Raw genomic sequence first — 27978 nt, forward strand, 5'->3', positions numbered from 1 at the left:
TGGCCACCTTAAGATCTTCAACTACGATCACACCCCAGAGTACCTTACAGGCATTTTTGCCGCCGACATTATCTACTAAAAGAAATCGACCACCAACTAATCACCTTCTTTCTTTGTTTCTTTGCCTGCCACGATTCAAGAAGGAGGAATCTCCTGTTTTCTTTGAACTATTGGACACACCCACTGCTACTCACCATTGATTTGGTTGAACCATTGTGCTTTCCTTTTGGGTGCACAGATGTGGGCTTGCACTACAATTCTAGTATGAAATCGGGGGAGGAGGAGGGGGGCCCAGATTTTGTTAGAGAACTGGTATTTACCACAGTGCTTCAGGACACCCACAAGGAGGAACCACTTTCCCCCCCCCCAAGCTGCATAAGGAATTTTTTACTGCGTTAAAAGCTCCAACGCTCATAGGAAATTCTATGAGAGAGTTTTTATTGCACCAGTCTGCGATTTAAAAAAAAACAAAAACCTTATGTTTTCTCAAAAATAGAAAATTTAAATAAAAAACCAACACAGAATACTTCTCCCACTTGAAAGTATCTTTAACTGGAGAAATAGCATCTCAGTCATAGGGTTGTCATTTTTGATACAAGAATGAGAACAAAATGAATTTTCCCAAAGGTTTTATTTCCCCCAACTTGTCTCCTTGTTGAGACTCTCCAGACAAAATAATACGCCTTCTGTCCATTTCTGAATTTTATTTTAAATCTCCGTGCCCTCTCCCTTGACCAAATGAATACCAAGCCTGAGTAATCCAAGCTCTCACCAAGTGAAAGAGGCAGACCTCGGCTTTCCCAAAATTCCTGTTTTTTTTTAAAAATTTTTTTTAAAATGAATCAATCTCTTAAACTTTCATATTTGATTACATGCCACTTTTGCAAAAACAGTCCAGCTCAAGTTACAAAGCAATTAAAATAAATATTTCCAAAGTTATTTACATGTCACCACTCTCTCGGTTCACTTCCACCCTCTCCCTCACCCACCGTTGCTTTGTACAGGGTCAGTTAAATGGGGACATTTACAACTTCAAGCTGAACTGTTGCAGTGTATTATATATATTGTAATTCTGTACATAAATATTTCCAGAGATGGCATGAATTAAAAGCTTGTGGTATGTCCAATTTCTCTTCAGCTTTGTCACAGTGAAAAGAGTATTTTTAGGTGCCCAAGAGAAGGTATATGAACATTGCAATACTGGGTCAGATCGAAGGTCCATCAAGCCCCAGCATCCTATTTCCAACAATGGCCAATCCAAGTCATGAGCACCTGGCAGAACCCCAAATAGTAGCAAGATTCTGTACTGTTTACCTAATCATGGTTGATGGACTTTTCCTCCAGGAACTTGTCCAAACCTCTGTTAAATCCTGTTACAAGTTCAGTAATGAATTCAGTATGATGCACTTGACGTAGCTGTAGGTCCTTCTTTCAGGTATGTGCTCCCTTCCCGGGACTCTTCCCGTTGTCAAACCGTGCCTGGCCTACAATGAAAAATATCAAGTTGTGGTGGCATGTCTGGCCTCCGGCAGGGTGGTGTGCTGGCTTGGCTAGACGCTGAGTTTGTGGGCCAGGTTTGTAGCAGTCCCTGAAAGCCGTGAAGATACCACTCAGTGAGTCGCGCTGCTTTCACCGTTGGGCATGAGTTTTTGCCCAGTGGAAGCCTGCCCCGCTTTCTGAAGCTTGTATTTTCTTATCTTCTGGGCCCGATAATAGAGGTAGTAGCCGATGGCGGCAGTCAACAGACCGCAGCCTGCTGCTGCTCCTAAAACTGCTGCCAGGATGATCTGCATAAGATCTGCCACAAATTAAACACAAGAAATAGAGAAATCACCAGAGAGTGAGTGGCGTGAGATGCCAGGGAGGAGAATCACCAGCACCTGCTGACTGTCTATAGGACATGCCTCTCGCGGCTAGAGGCACATCCTTTGGGCCAGGGGACCCCAAAGTCCCTCCTTGAGAGCCGAATCCAGTCAGGTTTTCAGGATTTCCCCAATGAATATGCATGAGATAGATTTGCATCTCAAGGAGGCAGTGCATGCAAATCCATCTCATACGTATTCATTGTGGAGATCCTGAAAACCTGACCTGGCTCCGGCTCTCGAGGACCGGAATTGCCTACCCCTGATCTATTGCATTGACTCCTATACCAAAAGCCAGGGGTCCCCAAAGTCCCTCCTCAAGGGCCGAATCCAGTCGGGTTTTCATGATTTCCCCAATGAATATGCATGAGATAGATTTGCATCTCAAGGAGGCAGTGCATGCAAATCCATCTCAAACGTATTCATTGTGGAGATCCTGAAAATCTGACCTGGCTCCGGCTCTCGAGGACCGGAATTGCCTACCCCTGATCTATTGCATTGACTCCTATACCAAAAGCCAGGGGTCCCTAAAGTCCCTCCTCGAGGGCCGAATCCAGTCGGGTTTTCAGGATTTCCCAAATGAATATGCATGAGATAGATTTGCATCTCAAGGAGGCAGTGCATGCAAATCCATCTCAAACGTATTCATTGTGGAGATCCTGAAAACCTGACCTGGCTCCGGCTCTCGAGGACCGGAATTGCCTACCCCTGATCTATTGCATTGACTCCTATACCAAAAGCCAGGGGTCCCTAAAGTCCCTCCTCGAGGGCCGAATCCAGTCGGGTTTTCAGGATTTCCCCAATGAATATGCATGAGATAGATTTGCATCTCAAGGAGGCAGTGCATGCAAATCTATCTCATATGTATTCATTGTGGAGATCCTGAAAACCCGACTGGATTCGGCCCTCGAGGAGCGACTTTGGGGACCCCTGCTTTAGGCAGTCGGCCACCACCAGCGTCTCTCCTCTCTGTCATCTGGAGGGCCTCTGCGCATGCCTGGATGTCGACATGGTGACATCACACATGCAGGTGATGTCATCGCATCGACGTCCGTTCTCTTCTGGGTTCCCTTGAGCCGTGGCTCGCAAAGTTTGCAAAACACTACCATAAAACATCAGTTTAGATGTTTTGGACTAATTCTGGAAGCTGGCTTCTCCTTTACGCGGGCGAAGGGCCATTCTAGATCAGCAACTGGGTGCTTGGATTGTGTTACAGAATATTAGCACACACTGGAATCGGGGTGGAGGGGGAGGGGATAAAATTTAGACCTAGATCTAAATGAAGTAAGAGCGAGAGAAAAAGGCACGGAAAGTCAGCGGCCCCACCACCCGTGACACCCCCTTGTGTTTATACTAAGCCCCGCCCTTTCAGAATGGCGCTTAGGTGGTTCGCTACCACATATACACTGATGAAGGGCTGTGCAGTTGGGCTCATTTGGGATGTGCCATATCTGACTTCAGAATAAAACCCATACAACGTTATAATGCAGGTTAAAAGTATCATATATTAGCCTTGAATCTAAATTACTCCAGCTGGATCTGGATCTAAGTTACATTTACCAGTAATTTCTTCTGGATCTAAGTTTCTCCGGCTGAAGTAATTTACTACTCTACTATTTTTGGGGTAGAGCTTATATTAGCAGCACCTTTAAAAATCATGCTAGGGCTTATTTTGGGGGAAAACACGGTAAGTAACTTAGTTCAGAAGAAATTACTGGTAAATGTAACTTAGATCCAGATCCAGCCGGAGTAACTTAGGTTCAAGGCCAGAAGAAATTACTGGTAAATGTAACTTAGATCCAGCAGAAAAATGCAAAGCCTAAAATCAGCCGGAGTCGAAGGTTTGGTGAACTGACCTCACAGCCCTGCTTAGAAGTGCACACTTGCACGATTAGGGGGACACGTGAAGCTGAATCTCAAAGCCTGGTTCAGGCAGCTCAGAATTTCACCTGTGCCTGCCTCTCGCATCCCTTGCTAAGCATCTGGTGGAAGAACTTTTTGAGTCATGTCTTTCCTGGCAATCCTCACCTGTGACACGAATGTTTTTCTCCAGCTTGTGACTTCCATGTGCGTTTGTGATGCTGCACGCATATGACCCGCTGTGGTGCGTCTGTGCATCATGGACTGTAATTGTGGAATTATCAGATGAATAGGTTACGCTCTCAACCTTCGGGATCGACCACCGATACTTGGGAGGCGGCAGGCCAGAGGCAAGGCAACGCAGTGTAACCGTTTCCCCCTTGGTTATGACACCTTTGGGTTCGATGACCTCGATATCAGAGATAGTGGGCTGGTCTGAGAAAGAAAATGAAAGTGGATTATTATAATAATAATAATTTTATTCTTATATACCGCCATACCCGGCGGTATGAGTTCTAGGCGGTTTACATCAGTTAAATTAGGATCCGCGTTGACCAGCAGATTTACAACAAATTATAAGATATATAACAAATTTTAACCGAACTTGATAGAGGAGGAGGGGAGATTGGGGAAGATCGAGAATAGAAGCTATCGTGGAGGAGGAGTAGTGCGGAGGGGGGCGAAGTGTAATGAAATCAGGGGGGGGACCCTTAGGGGTTTTGTTTGCTGAATAGGTAAGTTTTGAGTGATTTTCTGCATCACCAACCAAGACGTCTTGTAAACACTTCACTCCTAGTGCAGAAAGCCAACAGCTCTCCTGAAGAAGAACAAGCCATTTCTATACCGCATAACCGATAAGATCAATGCGGTTTACAAACTTTAACAAATAATACCATCTAAAGCAGTGGTTCCCAAACCTGTCCTGGGGGACCCCCAGCCAGTCAGGTTTTCAAGATATCCCTAATGAATATGCACAAGAGAGATTTGCATATAATGGAAGTGACAGGTATGCAAATCTCTCTCATGCATATTCATTAGGGATATCTTGAAAACCTGACTGGCTGGGGGTCCCCCAGGACAGGTTTGGGAACCACTGATCTAAAGAAAACTGATGAATTTGCAAACACATGTGTCCTCAGTTGCTCTCGAAAATGATTGTAAGACATGGGACTCAATAACAAAGGTTTCAGTTCCTTGTCCCAGAGAGCCACCTGATAAGAAAGCAAAGATTGGTGGTATTTTGCCTAACGACAGCCTTTGACAGATGGAAAAGTAAAAAGGCTGTGTGAACTGCATGAATGCTTGGATTGAATAAAGGAAAATAATTCAGATAGGTAAGTGGGCGCCATGCCGAAGAGGACTTTCTAACGAAGGCAACCTGAGATAAATATATCAAATTAGGAATGGAAGAGTACAACAGGGAAGCCAAGGTTCAAATCCCACCATGTCTCTATGTGACCTTGGGTAAGTCACTTAACTCTTCATTACGTCAGGCACAAACTTAAGACTGTGAACCTGAATATAATTCATCTTGAGCCGGGGCCCCCTCCCCTCACATTTCCTTCTGCCGTCATGGCTGGCAGGTATGCTAAGCCCCTCCCCCCAGACAAAGATATTGCCTCCCCGAGCCACGCCTGAAGTGGCAATTAATTCACTGAGGCACGCTTCATCTACTAATGCTGGTTCTCTCATGTAGGTTCAGTTCAGGTCTAAGTGAGTTAAGCACTGCTGCAGGTGTGACCCAGGCAAGGCTTGGCATTTCAGCCAACAAGGCTAATATTGCAGTGGGGGGTGGGGAGGGGAGAAAGGATCCCCCCCCCCCGGGTCTATTTTTGGACTTCTAGCTGTGCCCCTGCCTTGAGGTACAAGTGCTAAAAGTTGTAAGCCAAATCCAAAATAAACAGACGTTGCTGGAGCCCTCTTTATCGGAATCCCTGGGAAGTGACCAGAGAGATGAGAGAGTCACCCGAGAACCCAGCCCATGTCCTGGGTCCTTCCTGTTGGGGGCATAAACATTTTAAAGGCGTGTGGGGACCCTCTTGCCAAGCTTAATATATGTTTTCAGGCTCCCAGCTGAACAAAAGCCACATCAATCTCCATTTGGGGCTCTTCCAAAGAAAGCAAACATTCATCGAGATCTGATGCAATCCACTCAGAGAAAATATAAAGGCCTGAAATTCCACAAAGCAATTGAAAGTCTCAAGGGCCTTTTCCACCAGCCACTCCCTAGCACAGAGACTCTGAGGAAGGGACCTTTCCTGGCATTCTCCTGCCCGCGATGTACTCTCTCATCCACTCACACTTTGCCTCTCTCTACCCCACTCACACACACACTCACTCTCTCTGTCTCATTCATATGCAAACACTCTCATCAAGGTAGAACAACGGACCACGCAATTTAAATTAAAACTGAATTCGGATAAAACTAAGTTCTTTTGGGCAAGTCCTAATAACAAGATCACGAATCTCTTTGAGATTAAATCTTTAGGGGGGGGGGGGGGAAGGCACACAAATCTAACTCCTGGGCTCCTTTTACCAAAGTGCATTAGATTTTGCAGTTAGCGCAGCTTAAGGCAGAGAATTAGCGCGTGGTAGCTGCAGATCCAATGCTGTAACTTTTGGGGCCTTGCCCAACATTTTCCTTTGCAGTCATACGGTGGCATAGAAGGGAGGGGATGGGAAGGGGGACAGTCCGCGGCACCTGCCTTCCTCTCTGCTCCCCACTCCTCCCCCTGCCGTGCACGTGTCTTCACTCCCTCCACCCCCCGCTGTACCTCTAACTCTTTGCCGGCGCCAGTAGTAACTTCAACCTGTTGCTTGTACCAACGTCGGCTCTCCCTCTGATGTCACTTCCGGGTTCCGTGCCTAGGAAGTGATGTCAGAGGGAGAGCCGACGCCAATGCGGGCAGCAAGTAGGTGATGCTGCTTGTGCCGGGAGAGTTAAAGAGATACGGGGAAGGGGCACGTGCGTGGGGAAGAAGCAGGGAGGGGGGGACCACCTCCAGACACCTCTCCTCCTCGCTATGCCCTCGGTATTATAAAGAATGATTTTTTATGGAAAACGTGTGCATTCTGGAATGTCGACCGCCTCACTACTGTAACCTCATGCAAGTGCTTTCCTGCGCCCTTTCGTGATCCCGTGAGGGGAGGATGTTAAAAAAATGTGTCCGACTAGTTTGTCTGCCTGTGTTACACGTGTAGCGAACGTAGGGAGCTCAAGATAATGTGGATGTAATTTGGAAACCGCAAAGCCAATATGCGGAATATAAATCTTTCAATATATATGCTAACTTCGTCTTAGTCAATGCGTTAATTGCTGTACGCCCTTCCTGCCTATTCACTACCCACACTCCGCCCGGTTCCTTCCCCAATACAAAAATTCCCATAACTGGTGAGGGCAGCGGTAAAACTCCTTAAATCTCCCTAGTCACTCTTTTCTGATCTGGAGAGACTCTGTCATTTGTCACATTCATACACTGTACTAGGCAATGAATTTATTACTAGTGAGAAGCACTGGATAAGTACAGAGAGGTTCCTGGTGTTTGGCCTTCTACACACTTAATTTCCTGCCCGTTGCTTCTTATTTGGTGGTTTTGAGCAGGGGCCTGAGTAAGCAAGGCCCCAAAACTCCATTTCCTGTCTGCTTTCAGTGCTGCTCTGGAACAGCTGATGCCTTCAGGAACCGGTCAGCGGCTACTCAGTACCGAGCACTTTTGCTGTTCCAACAGACTAATGGCCTCAGAAGTCTGCCAAGGAGCTCAGACACTGGAGGCATCAGATCTTATGGGAGGCAGAGAGCAAAGAAACCCCCAGCATTACACGGAACAGATCAATCTCTCAGAGATTTCTGTGTCTTTATACTCCTAGTCCCGCACATCTGCCTGTGACATGTCCAGCCGTGGATTTATCTATGTAATTAGCGATAATGACATGCCTCTCTTCAGTACAGCACAGATAACTTACATTCTACTGTGACTGTCACGTTCCTGCCAGCTACGCCCTCGCTGTTTGTGGCGGTGCACAGGTAGGTCCCGGAATCCGCCCTGGCGAAGTCCGAAGTCTCGTTGCCGTCTTTGGTGCACTTAATATAAGGAGCGGGGTTCCCCTCAGCTCGGCAACTGATCGTGCCCGTTCTCCCCTCCACCAGCGTCTGAACAGAAGGGCAATCGGAGTCGCTAAAGACAGGGCCATCTGAAATTCAAAGTGAAGGGCAAATTCTCCCATCAGTTATATAACAACTTAGCCGATTTAACTTTCGCACTGTTTCGATCCAACCCCACTTCACCCTCTCTGAAGCATGCTTGCAGGTCAGGTGGTCAGACCGAGGCCTCCTCTTCCTCTCGGTGCTTGTATGACTCGGCTGCCCCGTCTGTCTCCTGTTCACAGCAAGTGCCCCCTTAAGATGGGCAGAGGTGCTGGGGGTAGAGCTTATATTAGCAGCACCTTTAAAAATCATGCTAGGGCTTATTTTTGGGAAAATGTGGTATATAGGCGTTGGTAGGTGATTTAACAGCGATGTTTTTGCCATTTTAAATGCCTATTGCTTTTTAGGCACTGTTTCCAGAATCCCCCCCCCCCCAAGTGCTCACTAGCTCTCCACTTTGTAAAATGTCCTCTAGGACAGAAAATGCAGCAAGTGACAGAGAAGTTTTGCGGGGGCAAAGGCTGGTGAAACGGGCAGTGAAACTTCTCATGTACAAAGCTATGAACAGGAACAATGAGATAAAGCTTATGGAAAGGAAGTGAAAAAAACCAAACAAAACCTGCTTGGAAAGTCGGTGACGGGACTAAATCACGCGAGACAACGGCGCACAGACAACTGAGCGCAAGGTTGACTGCGCGCCAAAGAAAAGCACTATTTTAAAGGGCTCCGACGGGGGGCGTGGGGGGGGAACCCCCCCACTTTACTTAACAGACATTGTGCTGGCGTTGGGGGGGGGTTTGGGAGGTTGTAACCCCCCCCATTATACTTAAAACTGAACTTTTTCCCTAAAAAACAGGCAAAAAGTTTGGTTTCAAGTATAATGAGGGGGGTTACAACCCCCCAAACCCCCCACAACGCCAGCGCGATGTCTGTTAAGTAAAATAGGGGGGTTCCCCACCAACACCCCCCGTCGGAACCCTTTAAAATAGTGCTTTTCTTCGGCGCACCGTCAACCTTGCGCTTAGTTGTCGGCGCGCCGTTGTCTCGCGCGATTTTGTCTATGAACCGGAAAGTCAATGGTCAAGGGACAGGAGTTTCTTCCAGAGACATAAACAGCAGAGCCCTGTGAACCGCGATTAGGAGTTAAGATGTTACGTACAGGTGACGTTTAGCCGTGCGGACGCCTGTTTTGAGATGATCTGGCTGGGTAGCCGGAGCTGGACGTCACACACCACCTCCTTGGCGTGATCCTTCATCTGCGCAGGCAGCGTGCAGAGCTGCTGGAAGAGGGATACTTCCTCGCAGCTCAGAGGCGCTCCCCCGACAGTCATGTTGAAGCGGATGTCGGCGGGCTCGGCCTCAGCCAGGCTGCAATTAATCGTTACGTCGTTCCCCATTTTCGTGTTTGCGTCAGTCACTTGCAGGACTGGGTTGGAGAAAGCTGTAAAGAGGGAGGTTGAGGAAAGCAAAACAGACAATGCAGTGGAACAGATTAATTCCATACCAAAGTTATTATGTATCTCAACAGCATTTGAAGTTTTTTTAATACAGAGGTCGATATTTATACTAGGGGTGAGTAATCAGGAAACATTCATTATATAGAGCTAAACGGAACATACCTTTAGAAGCAGCATTTAGTGAGATTGTCACTCTTTTATACACTTGAAGCCTCACAAGGTATGTTCCGTTTATCTCTATTTTTTGACAATGATCTCCTCCCTCTACCTCACAAGGCGTTTTTTGGTAATCTTCCACTACAGCCTTATCAAAATGGCCCATTGTTTTAATTCAAGTCATCAATTTTGTTGTATATTTATTTTTTAGCTTTTAATTCTGTTTTTAACATATATCTGTATTTTGATATGTTTTTAATTGATTTTATTTTTATATCATCAATAAAAGTATATTTTTTGTTTTTTTATAGATATATTTTTTAGCTACAACTATTACAGGTGCACAAAAAGAGTTTATTTCCAAAAACATAATTCTTTGCAGTAGTATATGGTAATTTTGGGGTATTTATATTAATTGTTCGTTAATTCTTAATGTTTTAATATTGTTTTGTGAATTGTTATAACTATGCATTGATTAAATAGTATGAGATATTTTGGGCATTCATATAAATTGTTTACTATATGTTTTTTACGTTTTAATATTTGTTTCATTTAATGGATTGCTTTATATTTGCTTTGCATGATGAATTGTTATCTCTGTTTTGATTATACACTTGACGTCAGATTTACTCTTTTGTTCTTTTTACAATGTTTTTACATATAGCTTTTATTCTTTGCTGTCTTTTTAACTAAGTATATGTTTTACATGTACACTATGTATTTTTTTTAATGTATTTATGCTTTTGTATGTACTTGTAGACTCCTGAGGCAGGCCATTTGGGCCGAAACATGCGCACGTCGAGTCGCAGAGTCATTTTATGAATTTTGGATGAATAAAGGCATTTGGATTTGTCAGATGAGTTGAAAGACACCATTCTGATTGGGACAATTCCACTTTTGTTCTGTGCTTTTGGGGCTGTGGTTTTGTTTCCCCTGTTTTGTCCTTATTCTCTACACTGCACCACTCTAGAAATCATAATGTAGTGAAAGTGAGCCAAGAATAGGACAATCAAGCCATTGTGACATCACTGATGAGGTTGGCTCTTATTGGTGGAATGAGGCATTATGATGTCAAAATACCAGCTCTGCTTATCAGAGGCTGAAACTCTTCACACTATTTACTTATTCAGTTTTCTATACTGTTCTCCCAAGTAGAGAAAGACAAGGGGACAAATTTGTCCCCGCAGGAACTTGGCTTCCCCGTCCATTCCCCGGTCTTGTAAGCTCTGCCTTAACTGCACAAGTCTCAAACACACGTAGGCAGCTTCACTGCACAATCCATCCCCACAACAACTGACCGCTAAACTTTTACTCAATCTGTAACATTTTTAAATCATGGTAAACCGCATAGAACTTCGCGGTCCTGCAGTATATATACTGTGCAGATGAGGACGGAGGGGGGGGGGGGGAGGTGAGCAAGGAGCAGGGGTGAAGAAAAGGGGGGGGTGGCACCATCATCCCAGGCACCTCCCACCCCTCACTGCACCACCGAGGATGTCCAACGAAAGGTCATTCCCCCAATCATTTAGAAAAGTTGGCTCCTCTTGAGGGTGGGCTATTTGGATTCACAGCAAGGAGCAAAATTCAGCCGACCTCTCCAGTTGTACAGTAAGGATTAGCAAACAAGATGTCGGAGATTAATGTTGACTCCCTCTTGTTTTGATTGTAAAAGCATCTGAAAATCCTTTCCAAATGCATTGGTAAACAAAGTGGGCTACTGGGACCAGCTCTCAATTTTCAGTGGCACCATTTGAATAATGTCTGGACCACCTCGGAACTACCAGCCCCGATACTTGCATATGGATCTGGTCAAGCTGGGACAGATGGTTCCAGTTGCTAGCTAACCCCCATCTTCCCCATTTCTGAATAAGCTCACACCACACCCTCCTTTCTTCCTCTTCTCCTTTGCTCTCTGTATATCCGGTTGGGTCTCTTATCTTTCCTCTCTAGCTCGAGCGCTCAGAAAAAAAGAGACACCTCCATTCCCTCCTTTGTAGAGCCAGGGCATTTGGGACGCTCCGAAGGGCTGTTAAACTGTTTTCAGCAGCCAGGCGAGAGAAGGGGAGTTGTTCACTGGAATGTGAGGGCTGCGGGAGGAGGGAGACAAGCAGAGCCCTCTCCAATGCTAACCCTTTCGGTGATACTATTTCTCTGTGCTTAAAAGGAGCCTCTTTCTCTCCTGCACCCAGAGAGAGCGGCCTCCCTTCAATCATTTAGGTCCAGGCCTAACTGCTTCTGTGCTGATCTGAGGGGTTGGTGGTGGCGGGGGGTGGGCAGAGATCTCAACAGCCAGCCGCAAAATCCAACTGTATTGGGTTCGTCTAGTAAACAGGTAATTGAGAAGTTGAATCTTGTCTGTTGACCTTTCATGCCTGCAAATGGAAGGGGCTCTTACACCAAACAGTATAAGTGGCACCTGGATTGGGAACGCTTAGCCGAGTTCTGTGTGGAGCTCAAAATTGATTAATGAGCTTAATTGGTCTACTAATTGACCACACCATTAAAATATCATTCAAAAAAATTAAACAAAACCCCCTAAACAATTAACAGTTCTATGCAGAACTCAGAGCGGCATCTACCCACAAAGTAGACATGGTTAGAAACAGAAAAACATGGTGGCAGATAATGGCCCATCCGCAGCATCCACTATCTCCTCCTCTCCCTATTGGCTAAGGCTTTTAATACCTGCATTGTGAGGTCATAGAGCAAATGGCCCATCCACAGCATCCACTATCTCCTGCTCTCCCTATTGGCTAAGGCTCTTAACATTTGCATCTTCTCTTCCTATAGGCTAAGGCTCTTTCCACCTGCATTGCGAGGTCATAGAGCAAATGGCCCATCCACAGCATCCACTATCTCCTGCTCTCCCTATTGGCTAAGGCTCTTAACATTTGCATCTCCTCTTCCTATAGGCTAAGGCTCTTTCCACCTGCATTGCGAGGTCATAGAGCAAATGGCTCATCCACAGCACCCACTATCTCCTCTTCTCCTTATAGGCTAAGGCTGTTAACACTTGCATTGTGACATCATAGAGCAAGTTCCTGGAGGAAAAGTCCACAGTCTGCTATATTTGCATGGAATAGTTTCCAGGTAGAGACAGTGGAGACAAAGACTGTGTTTGAATTCAAGAAATTGTGGGACAGGCATGTGGGATCTCTTAGGGAGAGGAGGAGATATTGAATGCTGCAGATGGGCCCTCTGGGTGGGCAGATCTGTGTAAAATATTAAGCACTGTTCTCTGTTTCAGGATCACAACACCGCTAATCTTAAAGAAGCCTATGTCTTAACAGGGGGTAACAATTTTCTGTTCTCTGTTTTATTTGACTTGCTTGCCAGTAACAGTCACTTGCATTTCCGGTGTCAGACAACCCATTTTCACTGATGTCATCAGAAAGCGGCAGGGGGTTATTTCCGATGACGTAGACAGAGGGGGGCGTTACTTTGGGGGTGGGCAGTGGGTGGAGCTACCACCATTCATTCCAATGGGAGGGAAGGGATGTGGGTGGGGCGTGGGCATGGTCTAACACAGAAGTGAACACTGACTGGCTGATCCTTATCTCATCTCACCTGTCAATCAGTTTGACAAGTAGTGTACCCATTATACTACTGTGTCACTTTAAAATTGCATCAATCATGAGGCAAAGTCCTGCATTCAGCAGCGATAACTGCACATTTTCATGCAGTTTAGTAAAAGGAAGGGTCCCCAAGTGAACAGGAAATCGGGGACCTTTTAATCTCAGCCCCCCAAATGCTCAAACTCCAGTTTGAAGTTCCTGATGAGACCTGCTGTTGGTGGCGGTGAGAAACAGCTGCAACTCTTGGGCCTTTGGGAAAAGCCCCAAAACGTGTCCCCCCCCTCCCCATCCTGCAAGAAATGCACAGAACATGTTCTTACTGTATACATAGCCAATATTCTCCGTCACTTTGACTTTATCCCACAGGATGGGGCTGCAAGAGACTGTATACTCTGCGCTGCTGGGGGACCCCTGTGCTTCGGCTGTCATCGTGCCATCCATCCTTTTCACTGTGGCGTTCAGGTCCTCTCCATTCAACGTCAAGCGGAGGTTCGCCTCCTCAGCCGGGAAGACGCCAGACACCTGGCACTTGGCAGTGACCTCTGAGCCCTTCTCCACGTACAAGGGCATGTCAATCGTGGGTTTCTCAGGGAGAGCTGCATCATTAAAAATAATAATGTTTAAGATCATTTTTATTGAGCCAAAAAAAAAAAATTGCAACCAAAAGACTTACAGCATCTGTAGCGTTAGAGAATGACAAGTTGACTAAATTCATCACCGTTCCCGTCCCCATGGATAACCACGGGAAATAATCCCATGTTATTTTTTAGTGTCTATTTCAACCTCAGTCCTTCTACACCAGCATTCTTCAAAGCAAAGCTTGCGGGTCAGTGGTTGTGGCCATTCATACTCTGATTCTTATGGGAGCCATTGTGACATCACTGATGTGATTGGCTCTTAGGCATTATGACATCACAATATCTGCTCTGGATACCAGAGACTGTCATTCTGTAGTGTCTGTTTCAGCCTCAGTCCTTCTTCAAAGCAAAGCTTGCAGGTCAGTGGCTGTGGCCATTCATACTCTGATTCTTCCCTCTCTCCTTAAAGAATGACATGAAGATGGTTTCCCGCGGTTATCCGCGGGGACGAGAACGGTGATGAATTTTGTCACCGTGTCATTCTCTACAAGAGAACTCATACAGATATGATAAACGCAAAGAACAAGCTCATTTTACAAACCATCAGGATTATCCTCACACCCATTAAATAATAATAATAATTATTATCATTTTATATTGCAAAGGATTTAGGCAGTGCTGTGTATAACTACGACCATTGATTATTTCTATAGCGCTACCAAATGTACGCAGCGCTGTACAGAATCACGAAGGAGAGAGCTTACAATCTAAACAGCCAAGACAGACATCTGCTGATTTATTAACACTTGTCATTGCTTGTATTACGTTGAAGATGCTTTTTGGGCCAAATTCTATAATGGGAGGTCTATAAATTCTATAAATCATGCCCTTAGGGGTGGGGGCAGAGAGGTGCCAGTTCCCTCATCAAGATGGCGCCTGGGGCCCCCCGCCCTCCCGTACAATGCCACTGGGCAGGAAGCTGATTTAGCACATCCCGAGATGCCCTATGATTTAACAACCGAGTTTTTATCTGTGTTTCTAGCTCAGGGCTTTGTTGCCTAGGACTTTTAAAAAGAAAATTTCTCCTTTAGGGTTGAACGTCTTCAGGAGGGAAATAAAAACCAGGTTGTTCAAGAAATATGTCAAGGCAAACTCCTGATACAACCAATAACCTCACTCCATCGCCAGACTCTAAACGTTCCAACAACCAATAACCTCACTCCATCACCAGACTCTAAACGTCCAACAACCAATAACCTCTCTCCATCGCCAGACTCTAAACGTTCCAACAACCAATAACCTCACTCCATCGCCAGACTCTAAACGTTCCAATAACCTCTCTCCATCGCCAGACTCTAAACGTTCCAACAACCAATAACCTCAATCCATCGCCAGACTCTAAATGTTCCAACAACCAATAACCTCACTCCATCGCCAGACTCCAAACGTTCCAACAACCAATAACCAATAACCTCACTCCATCACCAGGCTCTAAACGTTCCAACAACCAATAACCTCTCTCCATCACCAGACTCTAAACGTTCCAACAACCAATAACCTCACTCCATCGCCAGACTCTAAACGTTCCAACAACCAATAACCTCTCTCCATCACCAGACTCTAAACGTTCCAACAACCAATAACCTCTCTCCATCGCTAGACTCTAAACATTCCAACAACTAATAACCTCTCTCCATCGCTAGACTCTAAACGTTCCAACAACTAATAACCTCACTCCATCGCCAGACTCTAAACGTTCCAACAACCAATAACCTCTCTCCATCACCAGACTCTAAACGTTCCAACAACCAATAACCTCACTCCATCGCCAGACTCTAAACGTTCCAACAACCAATAACCTCTCTCCATCACCAGACTCTAAACGTTCCAACAACCAATAACCTCTCTCCATCGCTAGACTCTAAACATTCCAACAACTAATAACCTCTCTCCATCGCTAGACTCTAAACGTTCCAACAACTAATAACCTCACTCCATCGCCAGACTCTAAATGTTCCAACAACCAATAACCTCTCTCCATCACCAGACTCTAAACATTCCAACAACCAATAACCTCACTCCATCACCAGACTCTAAACATTCCAACAACCAATAACCTCACTCAATCGCCAGGCTCTAAACGTTTCAACAACCAATAACCTCTCTTCATCGCCAGACTCTAAACGTTCCAACAACCAATAACCTCTCTCCATCACCAGACTCTAAACATTCCAACAACCAATAACCTCACTCATTCGCCAGGCTCTAAACGTTCCAACAACTAATAAACTCACTCCATTGCCAGACTCTAAACATTCCAACCAATAGCTTCCCTGTAATCTTCTGGATATGACCAGAATCTCATCCTTTTGTAATCCGCCTAGAACCGCTAGGTATTGGCAGAATAAAAGAAACTAATGTAATGTAATATAATATAATTTGTCCAAAAATATGCTTTAAGGCTTGATAATGTAGATGACAGTGATATACTGTAAAGCACAAAGTTGAGATTTTAATTAGAAGGTGCATCCTTTACTCTCTCCTCCCCTCCCTCCCAAACAACCAACCAGTGAGGCATGCAAGCTTACCGAAGGTTCTGACAGTCACATTCTTTGAAGATGCTTTAAACAGCCGTCCCTCAGGCTGGAGGTCCAGTTCCACCAGACAGCTGAATGGCATACGGTGGTCAGCCTTCTGAGCAATGTGATTGTGGGTTAACTGTAGGTTGACGCCTTCAACTGTACCGGTGTTTTCAAAGGTCACCACGTGGAGGGTGTCCTCCCCTCTCCGAAAGCTCACAAGGGTGTTCCTGAGGGGGGCAACGTTGGTGATGTTGCAAGTGATGGGGTAAGACCGGTTCACCTCCATGATCTCCTCATCCAGCACGATATTCACACTCACGGGAGGTCCTGGGGAAACATCCATGAAAAGAAACAACACATTATCCCCCTAACTCCAAATATAATACTCAAAACTACATGCACAAATTTTGGTGTGGGTGCAATTTAATTGCCTTTAATCAACAGGATAACTGACTACATCATTTTAAAGCAATTAAACAGTCTTAAAAAAAACAACAACAACAAAGACTGGTTCCTCCACAAACAGCACCGGAGCCATGACTATAGAGGTATCTACTGTTGCCTAAGGGTAAAATAGACGTAGTGAATGTCAGACGTACCCTTAGGTGTTGGTTGGTGCCTCTGTTAAGATTCTTGTCACAGATAGGTGCCAGAAATGTAGGCTTTGACCACCCTGGCCTAAATTTCCAGCACCTATCTGTGACATGACCATGATTCTATTAATCACGCCATCGTGTGACTGACGCACAATCGGCGTTGTGTCTGTGGACAGCTGCCAATCCCAGTGCCATTTATAAAATGTGGGCCTTAATAGTTATGGAGCACCCAGTGGCATACTAAGGGAGGGCAGGGGGTGGTTTATCCCAGGCACCATGTTTGTGGGGGTGCCAGCACCCATCCTCTCTGCCCCCTTCTCCTTCCTGAACCCCCTGCCGCGCATGTGTGTCCTTACCCTTGTACCTCTTTAATATCCCTGGCGCGAGCATGAACTTGCTGCCTTACTGTCAGCTCTCTGATGTCACTTCCAGGTCCCACACCTAGGAAGTGACGTCAGAGGAAGAGCCGACACGATGTGGGCTGCAGGTTCGAGATGCTGCTCGTGCCTGGAAAATTAAAGAGGTATGGGGAAGGGAAGGGGGGGATCAGGAAGGAGCAGAGAAGAGGGTGGAAGATGGGCGCCATTCACCTTCACTGTGCCACTGGGGGCACCACATAAAGACAGAACCTAGCCAATTCAATTTTAACCGGCCAAGTACTGACTCCAACCTCAGAACTCCCAAAATAGCCAGTTTCATACTGGGCACTATCCGAACATTTTCAGCTGTGCTATCCAGTATGTGCTGCTGAAAATGACCAGTTAGCACCGGACAAACAATGTGTCTCTGGCCGATTAAACCACTTTGAATATTGACCCCTCTTTTTTTGGGGGAGTGAAGAGTAGATGAATTCCAAGAGAAAGGAACAAACACCGTCAAAAGTGAGGAAGAGTCTGCCATTTAGCGCCAAAAGAAATGAAACTCACGGTAGGCGATGACGGCGGCTTCCTGTTGTAAGGTGTCTTCCGCGTTCCGAAGCAGGGCGTAGCATATGACCGAGGTATTCCACAGGGTGACGTCGCTCAGTTCGACTGAAGTCCAGTTCCCTCCGCGCACTGTCTTCTTTTTCAGGGACGTTTCCCAATTCATGTCTTGCGTGTCCTCACAGGAACTGGTGCAGTTCAGGGACAGGGTTGTGTTGTACTCCACGTAAATTGTGCTGCCTTCCAAAATGGTCACACTGCATGGCTTTCCTGCATGAAGGGAAGAGAAGGGCTATTTAGGAACCTCCCGCAACATGTTATGGAAAGTCAGAAGGGACCGTCACAATTATCTAAGCAAAACGGGATCTTGCAAAGGTTATATAGAGATTAGAAGCACAGGAAGAGCTGGAAGCGGTTGATCAACAATTAAGGATGGGCACTTCTTTGTTTTCACTTATTTTACTTTATAATACTCCCCTCCCCTCCAAAAATAAGAAAAAAAAAATCAGAAAATAGAAGAGAAAAATAAAAAGTGTCAGGAGTGGGATCCTCTCTTCTGAGAGTCACTGCAGCCCTCTGAAGATCTGGAAGACGGGGTAAGAAGAGATGGGGGTGGAGCAATTAATCAGATGGCAGCCGTGACCTCCAGCCAGTCCTTCCCATCGCTGCTGGTTTTCACACAACTGCACCACTGACCCAAGGCAAAATTTAAATTTCCAAATGGCACCAGCTTAAGGTGAACTGGTACCAGTAAGAGAAAGGGACAGGGGATGCATTTTGCATACCGCCTTTTGTGGCTATGCATTCAAAGTGATTTACATACGCATGGGCACTTATTTTGTAGCTGGGGACACAAGGAGCAGCGCTGGGATCGATCCCACAACCTCAAGCACCAATAGTGGGGTAAAAGGGATTGAGGATCACTCCCACCTCAGGTAAGTAGAGCGAGAGGATTCAAGGGGGCCTCCGGAGCTACATAGAAGCTCGAGGGAGAATATGTTTATTTAATTTAGAGGGTGCAAGTTATTTTCTTGAAAATAACTTTTATAGGTCTAAAATTAATTTTGAACATGAAGTTCACTGATATTCCATGTGTGTTTGTGTCTGTATGTGGGATCTCTCACTGTGGATGGGCAAACTGGATGGGCCATTTGGCCTTTATCTGCCACCAAATGAAAACATGTCCCTACCTGGATCCACAGAAACAGAACACCGTAAGGAACCTCATGAGATTATCTAGTTTACCTTCAACCTGCCTCCAAGTGGGATCTACTCTACTCAAACCATCTAAAAACGGACATAGTGTGTTCCACCTGCTCTTAAAAATATCCAGTGATGAGATGGTGCCACCTGCTGGAGGAACTTGATCCATCATGCAGTGGACCTCACCTCATAACCAGCTAGAATCTTCCCTGCTGTAAGCTAGCCCCTGTTACTCCTCATCCTGTATTTAGAGGAGCTGACCATCATGCGTCCTCTCTCTGTATTTGCACTTGTTCCTAAGTAATGCACACATTCTCTTTCCCATGGATTAAACCAGTGTATCTCAAACCGTGTGCCTCCTGAGATTTCAAGTGTGCCATGGCACACTGAGGAGGAAGAGAGGCGCCTGCCCGCTGACTTCCCTACACGATACAGCGCCAGTGCTGCCCAATTCGCTGAAGGCCTGCATGTTTCCTCCTTCTCTCTAGCATCCTCCGGTCCCCCCCCCCCAGCCTCCCGGTTTCACCTTTAAAGGTAATTACAGTAGCCTCCAGAGGATCGCCGGTAGGTAAAATGATTTTATTTTCAATATAGTGATTGAAATGTGTCAGTTTTGAGAATTTATATCCACTGTGTATATGAAAAATGAATGGAAAAAAATTGCATTACAATTAGTAAAGGGGGTGGGATCTGGGACAGAGCTTGGGTGGACCTAGGGAGGTCTGTGGTTGGGATACTCAGATGATATTTGTTAGGGGGAACTTAGCTGAAGTAGTCAAGAACCACTGCTGTAGGCAATCAGCTGGCACCAGTGCCGCTCCTTCCCTGCTGGCACCCCCTACTGGCATCTCAGGGCCCATCTGGAGGGCCTCTGCACATGCACGGATGTTGACGTGTTGATGTCATACATGTACATGACATTATCACGTCGAAGTCCACGCACTTCTGGGTGCCTCAAGCCGTGGCCACTACCTTTAGTGTGCCCCGGCTCCAGAAATGTTGAGAGACATTGGAGTAAACCAGTGTTCTTCAACCACCGGTCCATGGACCGGTGCCGGTCCACAGAAATTTCTTGCCGGTCCACAGGGCCAGCACGTGCATCAGGCCCAAAACAGTGTTCTTCAACTACCGGTCCACGGTGCGATCGATGTGGCGTTATCTTCGAGCCTGCTCCCTCTTCCTAACTGATTCAGTGCACAAAGCCACGGGCAGTGGCTCCTACGGGCATCCTGCGCCTAAACCGGAAGCCTTCTCTCTGACGTTGCAACGTCAGAGGGAAGGCTTCCAGATGAGGCACAGGACATGCAAGGTGCAATTAGTACTATTATGGGGGCGGGGTCAGGGGTGGAGATTGGGTAGAGATGGGCGGGGTCTGGCCCACGACTTAGCCCAGTGTTCTTCAACCGCCGGTCCACGGACCGATGCCGGTCCACAGAATAATTATTTTATTTCTGCCGGTCCATAGGTGTAAAAAGGTTGAAAAACACTGGATTAAACAAAGCAGCTCCTTCAAATATGTCTACTGCCATGGATGGAATGGGGGGGGGGGGGGGGTCAGAAGCCGCTTATTTTTCAGAGAGGTGAAAAGACATGAGAAAAAAGTAGCTTTTTGAGATGAAACATACCACCTCTCCCAGAAAACTCTAGCTCAGTACAATGTGGTGTTCAACTGTAAAAATAAAGAAGTAATTAAAAAAACAACAACATGTAAATTAATAAAAATACACTTCTCCCTCCGTATGCGCTGGGATAGGGGATTAACAGAACCGCAAATACAGAAAAACCGCAAATAACTTTTTTCATATGTTATTCGCTGTTTTCTATTAAAAACCACTGTGAATAGGATGAAACCGCGAATAACACGGTGGGAGACCTGGCCTGTTCCTGAAGGAGAGGCAAAACACGGTGACGAAAGGGCCGGGAATCGGCGATTTTCTCTGTAAACGCTTGGAATCGGCGATTTCTCTATGCAGGCCGATGTAATTTGGGGGGGAGGAGCCAGCAAGCTAAAAACCGCGAATAATCGAAACCGTGATTGCTGAAACCGCAAATACGGAGGGAGAAGTGTATATAAAAAGTAAAAACTCTGCGTGGGTCTCCTATATGAAAAATGTAGAAAGATTCTGTTTCATTAACATTGGAGTTAACTCCCCCCCCCCCAAAAAAAAAAACACAACAAAAAACAAATGGAATTAAATAAGCACCATAAGGTCCATTCGGTCTCTGGGGCCGTGCTGGAGACTCCTGTGCCCACTACAGCTAGAGAATCTCGCCCAGACTTTCCTGAATTTTCCTTCACCCAGGGAAGGAGAGTGTTCCACGCCTTCCTGGTGTTGCTCCTTTCACCCTCATTGTCTCTGGTTCTAGAACATTCTTTTCTCGGAATACGTTGCTGTTGTTTTTTTTTACCTTGTTCATTGTTTATACATTTCAAGTATCTAAATGTCTCTTCTCACCTCGCAAGGCCCCACTTTAGTGGGCTCTCTCTAGACCACCCCAGCCCTGTCTATAGAAAAACACAAATCCACATTTCCCTGCCAGTGGGGTTCAGCGGATCCCAGTCCGAAAACAAATGGAAAGAATCTGATAAGCTCAGAGTTAAATAACGGTCTCCAGCTGCATCCTGTGTCTTTATGTACTGGTTCAGGACCTGCTTTCAGAGCAAAGCACAGTGAGCAATGGGTAAAGGTTTGAGGAGCAAAAAAAAATTAAGCTGGCTTTCCCTCACATAGAAAAAAGAGAGGGGGAGGAATGGGAAGGGAGAGAGGAAGGCAGGATGCACTAAATGCAAAAGTGCAGATTATCACATATTATTTGCCGAGCGCTAATCACAGAACCTCGTCCACGTTCATGCTCTGCGATGACACCTCCACAGACACACAAAAAAAGCTCTTAACATGTGGTTTTCCGTGCAAACCCTCCCTTAACACGCTTCAGTAAAAATGGAAGAGAGGCGACTTGTGAGAGAGGGAAGGGGGGGTATGACAGACATTTGAAAATCAACATACTGGAGCGTTTAAGCTGACAGTTTACAGAGGAAACACTTTTTTTTTTCCTGTTTGTAGCTTTGATTATTATTCTTTTTTTGTTTTGTTATTCCTGGTTGTTATTTTATGATTATGTGATCCACTTAGAAATAAGCAGAACGCACATTAATAAACTAAATTAATACTTATTACTCTCTACTTTGCATCAACACCCTGAGATGCAACATACAACCTCCTACATAGAGACACGGCAGCAGATAAAGGCCAAATAACCCACCCAGTCTGCCCATTTGCAGTAGCTATTATCTCTTCCGCTCTCTAAGAGATCCCACGTGCCTGTCACACGCTTTCATGAATTCAGACACAGTCTCTGTCTCCATCACTTCTTCCGGGAGACTGTTCCATGCATCTATCACCCTTTCTATAGAAACATGATGGCAGATAAAGGCCAAATGGCCCATCCAGTCTGCCCATTCACAGTAACCATTATCTCTTCCGCTCTCTAAGAGATCCCATGTGCCCGTCATGAATTCAGACACAGTCTCTTGTCTCCACCGCTTCTCCTGGAAGACTATTCCACGTATCTACCACCCTTTCTGTAAAAGAGTATTTCATTAGATTGCTCTATTACTTTATTCCATGCCCTCGCACTTTGGAGTTTTCATTCAATTGAGACTCCCGTCGTATAAAATTTAAAACCCCTAACAACAAAACACTAACAAACTCTCCAGCAGAAATGAAAGAAATCCTGTACTCCACTTACTAACAGCCCACTAGTTCAAGACCTGGAAGCCATTAGCTGAAAAAAAAACCCTACATCTCGATGAATTTTTGAAGACTCAAAACTTCAGATGTTTTTGGAAGCCAGTTCCAAAAGCGTAGTGATGCTTGTGGAACGAAGGCTCAGTTGGACTCCATAGTAAATGACGGCAGATAAAGACCCGAGCGGTCCATCCAGTCTGCCAACCATACATACTCCATAAATTAATTTAGTTTAAGTGGTCCTTTTTCTTAGATATTTCTGTGCTTAGGTTCCATCTACTGGAGTCTCCATCAAAGCTCACTCCAGCCCATCTTAACCATCCCAGTCATCGAAACCCTCCCCAGCCCGTCCTCAACTGAATGGCCATATACGGGACACAGGCCATGCAAGCCTGTCCAGTACAGGCCTTAGTTCCATCAATGTAGACCCATTATTTTCTGGTTCGAGATCCTCTGTGTTCATCCCACGCTTGTTTGAACTCTGTCACCGTTTTCTTCTCCGCCACCTCCCTCGGGAGCGCATTCCACACTCCCAGCTCCTAATCTGCAGGAGAGTTTCATCCCCAGACCTTCAGAACGGTGCTTCCCAATCTCTTGGTGACTGGGTCCCATGCTTGAGACCACCCCTGGAGGTGCAGAATAATGATGCACATATGGTGACCCCCAAATGCAGATTTTGTGAACCTAGTTGGGCTCCTGAGACCCACAGTTTGGGAAGATCTGCTTTAGGATCTCATAGGGACACAACCTATCCTCTGAATATGTCAAGCCCGATACATGTGAAGCTTTTAAAAATCAAACCATCTGACTTAAAGGAGGCTCTCCCCACAGGAAGCGGCCATTGAAGGCTAAATGGACTTGCTTAGAGTTCACCAGATTTTTCTTTAAAACCCATTACGCCAGCTTTGATGGTAGTGGAAGGAAGGCCATTTCGAGTTCATTTGTCAACAGGCTTTCTCATTCTAGGGAAGGGATTTTAAAAACTGAGTGAATCAGGGCTTTACTCTCTTTCTCCATCCCTCTAAAATTCATGTTTGTTAAAAAGTCAGCTCTTGTGCCGGTTACATACCCCGGTCCTCTGCTAACCTCGAACAAGCCCATTTTCTCTGTTGAGGTCTTTCAAAGTGTCTTCATTTGCTTATCTTTGATCAGAAGCTAAGCTAACCATGCTCCAGTTCGGGGCTGCCCAAGTCCAGTCCTCGAGAGCTACTGGCAGGCCAGGTTTTCAGGATCTCCACAATGAATATGCATGAGAGAGATTTGCCTGCACTGCCTTCTTGGTATGCAAATCTATCATACATTGTGAATATCCTGAAAACCTGGCCTACCAGTAGATCTCGAGGACCGGACTTGGGCAGCCCTGCTCTAGTTAGTCCAATAAAAAAAGAAATCACTTGGATTATATTTGTTTTATTTCTACATATTATCTTTAAGAGTGGACTAACATGGCTGCCATTTTTCTCATAGAAGAGAATAAAAATGATGCACCTTATTTTGTTTAATTGCTTTGTATTACCATAGGCGATATATATGAAATACTCATTAAACTTGAAACATGAGGTGGCCACACCTGATCTATCTCTTTCCAGGTCCAGACTGTGCTTCATGTTTGTTCAGTGCTATTAATAGAGAGACGGTATGTGTGTGGGGGTGGGGATTTGGACAGAGGATCATCGATTCATATTTGATGGGCCTGACCCACTCTTTTTAATTTCTGGGACAGAAGTGTTTTACAAAATACACAGAAACACATACTCAACAAATTACTCAAAATTGAAAGGATTATACTAAATTAAATTATACATTTTGGTGGAACTCAGTTTGTCATATATATAAAATGGAAAAGGTGTTAGTGTTACAACAAGGGAATCTTCATAATTTTAAAAAAATTTGGGAACCATTGACTAATTATTCTAATGATCAGATTTCTTAGCACATGGGCAGTAGATATATAGGGGTGGGATGGGGATTGTATATCATATGGAAATAGGAATATTGATAAAAGGGGGGATTTATTCTATATTATAATAGGATGTGTTTGTAATTACAAGTGCCATATGATAATTGATTATAATATGTTTAATTCACTTGTTGTAAGAATTCAAAAATGAATAAATTTAAAAATTTTTTAAAAAAATACACAGATAGCTGGGTTTTTGGTTGCTTTATCTGGGATTTTTTTTTCTTTTTCCAGTGTACCTGAATGCCTAATTCCTATGTTCTGGAAAAGCGCTTAGAATAGACTGAAAAACCCCCTCCCTCCCAAACGGGTGGGGATTTGAGGAAAACTTTGTGGAAAAGGCGAACCGTCCCATTGTCCAATTCAAATTTCCTGTGCAATCCTCCTTCTCCCGATACCCCGTTGCCTGGTTTGCTTTTTTTTCCCCATCTACTGCAAATGTTCCCTTCGGAAAGTGGAAACTACACCAGAAACCTAAAAGTTCTCAGATAAAGGACTCCGGTACATTTGCAAGCCAGAACTTCAAAACCTGCTCTGTCTAAAGCTGGTGAAGGCTTGGAAGCCAGAATTGAGCATGTGCCTTCACTCTGTCCAGTGGTGTGTATGACATGGGCCCCCTGTCAATTCAGGTTTTTAAAACATTACTGCATGAACACGGTTCATAGACAAGTCGGCGAAAGACAAAGGCGCGCGCCGACAACTGAGCGCAAGACGGAGGCGCGCGCTGAAGAAAATTAGTTTTTAGGGGCTCCGACGGGGGTTTTTGTTGGGGAGCCCCCCCCAGTTTACTTAATAGAGATCGCGCCGGCGTTGTGGGGGGTTTGGGGGGTTGTAACCCTCCACATTTTACTGTAAACTTAACTTTTTCCCTAAAAACAGGGAAAAAATGAAGTTTTCAGTAAAATGTGGGGGGTTACAACCCTCCAAACCTCCCACAACGCCCCCACAACGTGGCGCGATGTCTATTAAGTAAAGTGGGGGGGTTCCCCCCCACGCCCCCCGTTGGAGCCCTAAAAACAGTAATTTTGAGCGGCGCGCGTCTGCGTGCGCCTTTGTCCCGGCGCGCTTTTGACCTGACACCCATGAACACAATATACCTTATTAATAATGATAATAAATAGCAGACATTACTAGCTCTACATAAACCTTCTGTACAACCTCTTCCTCTCCTGCCCTGGCTTATATTCCTACGACCGTAAAGACTGGCAGTACAGACCAGATTGATATATATATATATATTTTTAAGAGTCATTCCTGCAGGGTCACTGCTGTCTCCAAATAATCTAATAGCAGACCAGTATCTTTCAAACTTTTTTTTTTATTTTTTTGTTCCAGCATATTACAATTGAGATTATAAAATTGCAAAACCAACCCAAAAATTAAATTTGAGAGTTATTTTTTTAAAGTTCTTTAAGCTACGTATGAGTAACGGTAGCGGAAACTAGAGTAGATGAAATCGAATTGCTAATCAATGCGATGGATGTGCTCGTTTTTGAGCGCAAATTAACTCAAAACAAGCCTCGAGAGTCGACAAGCAAACACGCATTTCATCATCCACCATCTAGGGTCATTCTCTCTTTTTTCCAACCATCGGAGCTGAAAATCCGGATCCAAACGGTAACAAAGCCTCGATTGCTTTGTGGCTCAAGTTAGGATAACTTAGGGCTCCTTTCACTAAGCTGCGTTAGAGCTTTAATGCGAGCTACAAGGCCGCACGCGCTAGACGCTAACGCCAGCGCTGAGCTGGAATTAGTTCTAGCCTCGTAGCGCGGGCTTAATGCGCGCTAAAAACGCTAGCTCACCTTGGCAAAAGGAGCCTGAACTGCGTATAAAAAATTAAAATAAAACGACTTGCCTTTGGTTTTCAAGGACCAATCACGGCAAAGAATGATGCGGATCTGGCGGTTGTATTCTTACGCGCACAGACGCTCGAAACATTGACAGACTCTTACGGACGCGACATGCATGTCATCTATTCTAGTGTCATACTTATGAAGGGAATTTGGAACAACTAAAGTGAAACGCTGTGGGGGCCGTGTTAAAACAAAAAAAGCAACGGTAATAATGCAGACTGGATGGACCATTCGGGTCTTTATCTGCCGTCATCTACTATGTTCCATTTTTATTGGACTAACTCAAACGTATTTGATGATGAACTTTCCAAGGGTTCCCCTATTTGTCTTTGGTTTTATTTCGACAAATCTCTTTGGGGCCCAGATAGGCCAGGTGTTCGGGGTGGGGGGTTCCCTTTCTGCCTCTATGGGGGCAATGCTCTTAGACTTCAGGGGCACGGGGGCGAATGCCACCTTAGAGGCCGGCTCTGTGGGCGCTTGAGCACCCCCCAATGTTGGACAAACTCCTTGACTATCAGCTCCTTTTACTAAGCTGTGTTAGGGCTTTAACGCATGGAACAGCGCGGGGTTAGCGCTCGGGAATCCGCTACGAGCGCTAAAAACACTAGCGGACCTTTGTAAAAGGAGCCCTATGTCTAGGAAGGAATTATTTGCCCTGGGTTTAGTCCCCCCCCCCCAATGCCTGCCCCTCAGATCCAGTCAAAAATCACATACAAAGTTGTCAGCTTTACCTGGGGGGGGGACGGGGGGGGGTTCCAAACTTAAAACGGTTTAGAAAAAGACGAGAAACCCGAGCCGGCCTGAAGAAGGCGTTGCCTTGGAAAAGCTCCTCCAGAATAAGAAACGACGCGCCTTAGCTCCTTATTAGACGTCTATTTCTTAGCCGCAAACGTCCGGCTCAAGTTTGTGGAGGGGGGGCCAAGGCATTGAGCGACTATTTCGCTCTGGCCGGGCGGGTCTCGGCAGCGCCTTCGGGGCCGGAAACCGGCTAAATGGGCTGAGCAGAAACCGTTTGGTTGTAAGTCGCTTCTTACCTGCGGCGGCCGAGGGCACCTGAGAGAGCCAGGGCAGGGCAACGAGGGCAAACGGCAGCACGAGCAGCATGGTGAGCCTGGCACGGTGCCCCCCTTCCCTTCTGAGGCTCCGGGGGCAGCGCCTGGCCAGACGGAGCTTTTTATAAATGCAGGATCGGACTTTCCAGCCTGTGCAATGGAGCAGCGCAGGAAGCACATGGGCAGGGAGGGGCTTTGGCCCTGATGAAGAGGCTTCCCCCCTCCCTCCCTCCTTCACTCTTTCTTTTCTTTGGGAATTGGGTGCATTTGCTTTTAGTGATAATGTTTATTGCATATTAACTCTGTAAAGTTTGCTTTTCTTCGTCTTGTATTTGAAATGATTTTTTTTTTTTTTACTATTTTGTTGGTGTTTGAAATTTAATAAATATGAGTTACATAATAAAAATAAAAAAAAGCCTATATTCATG

At 45.5% G+C, this 27978-nt stretch overlaps 1 protein-coding gene across 1 annotated transcript; it reads right to left on the bottom strand.

Moving 5' to 3' along the window:
• Positions 1–612: 612 nt before the first annotated feature.
• Positions 613–27718, bottom strand: ICAM3 (intercellular adhesion molecule 3). Its single transcript, XM_033925431.1, has 8 exons — positions 27533–27718; positions 17737–18003; positions 16221–16541; positions 13375–13650; positions 9026–9307; positions 7686–7913; positions 3891–4157; positions 613–1798 (listed from the first exon to the last, which is right to left on the bottom strand). The coding sequence occupies exons 1-8, from the start codon at positions 27600–27602 to the stop codon at positions 1611–1613; spliced, it is 1899 nt and encodes a 632-aa protein (XP_033781322.1). The 5' UTR covers positions 27603–27718; the 3' UTR covers positions 613–1610.
• Between the last annotated feature and the right edge of the window lie 260 nt (positions 27719–27978).

Source organism: Geotrypetes seraphini, chromosome 16, assembly GCF_902459505.1.
Source record: "Geotrypetes seraphini chromosome 16, aGeoSer1.1, whole genome shotgun sequence".
Taxonomy (NCBI): Eukaryota; Metazoa; Chordata; class Amphibia; order Gymnophiona; family Dermophiidae; genus Geotrypetes; species Geotrypetes seraphini.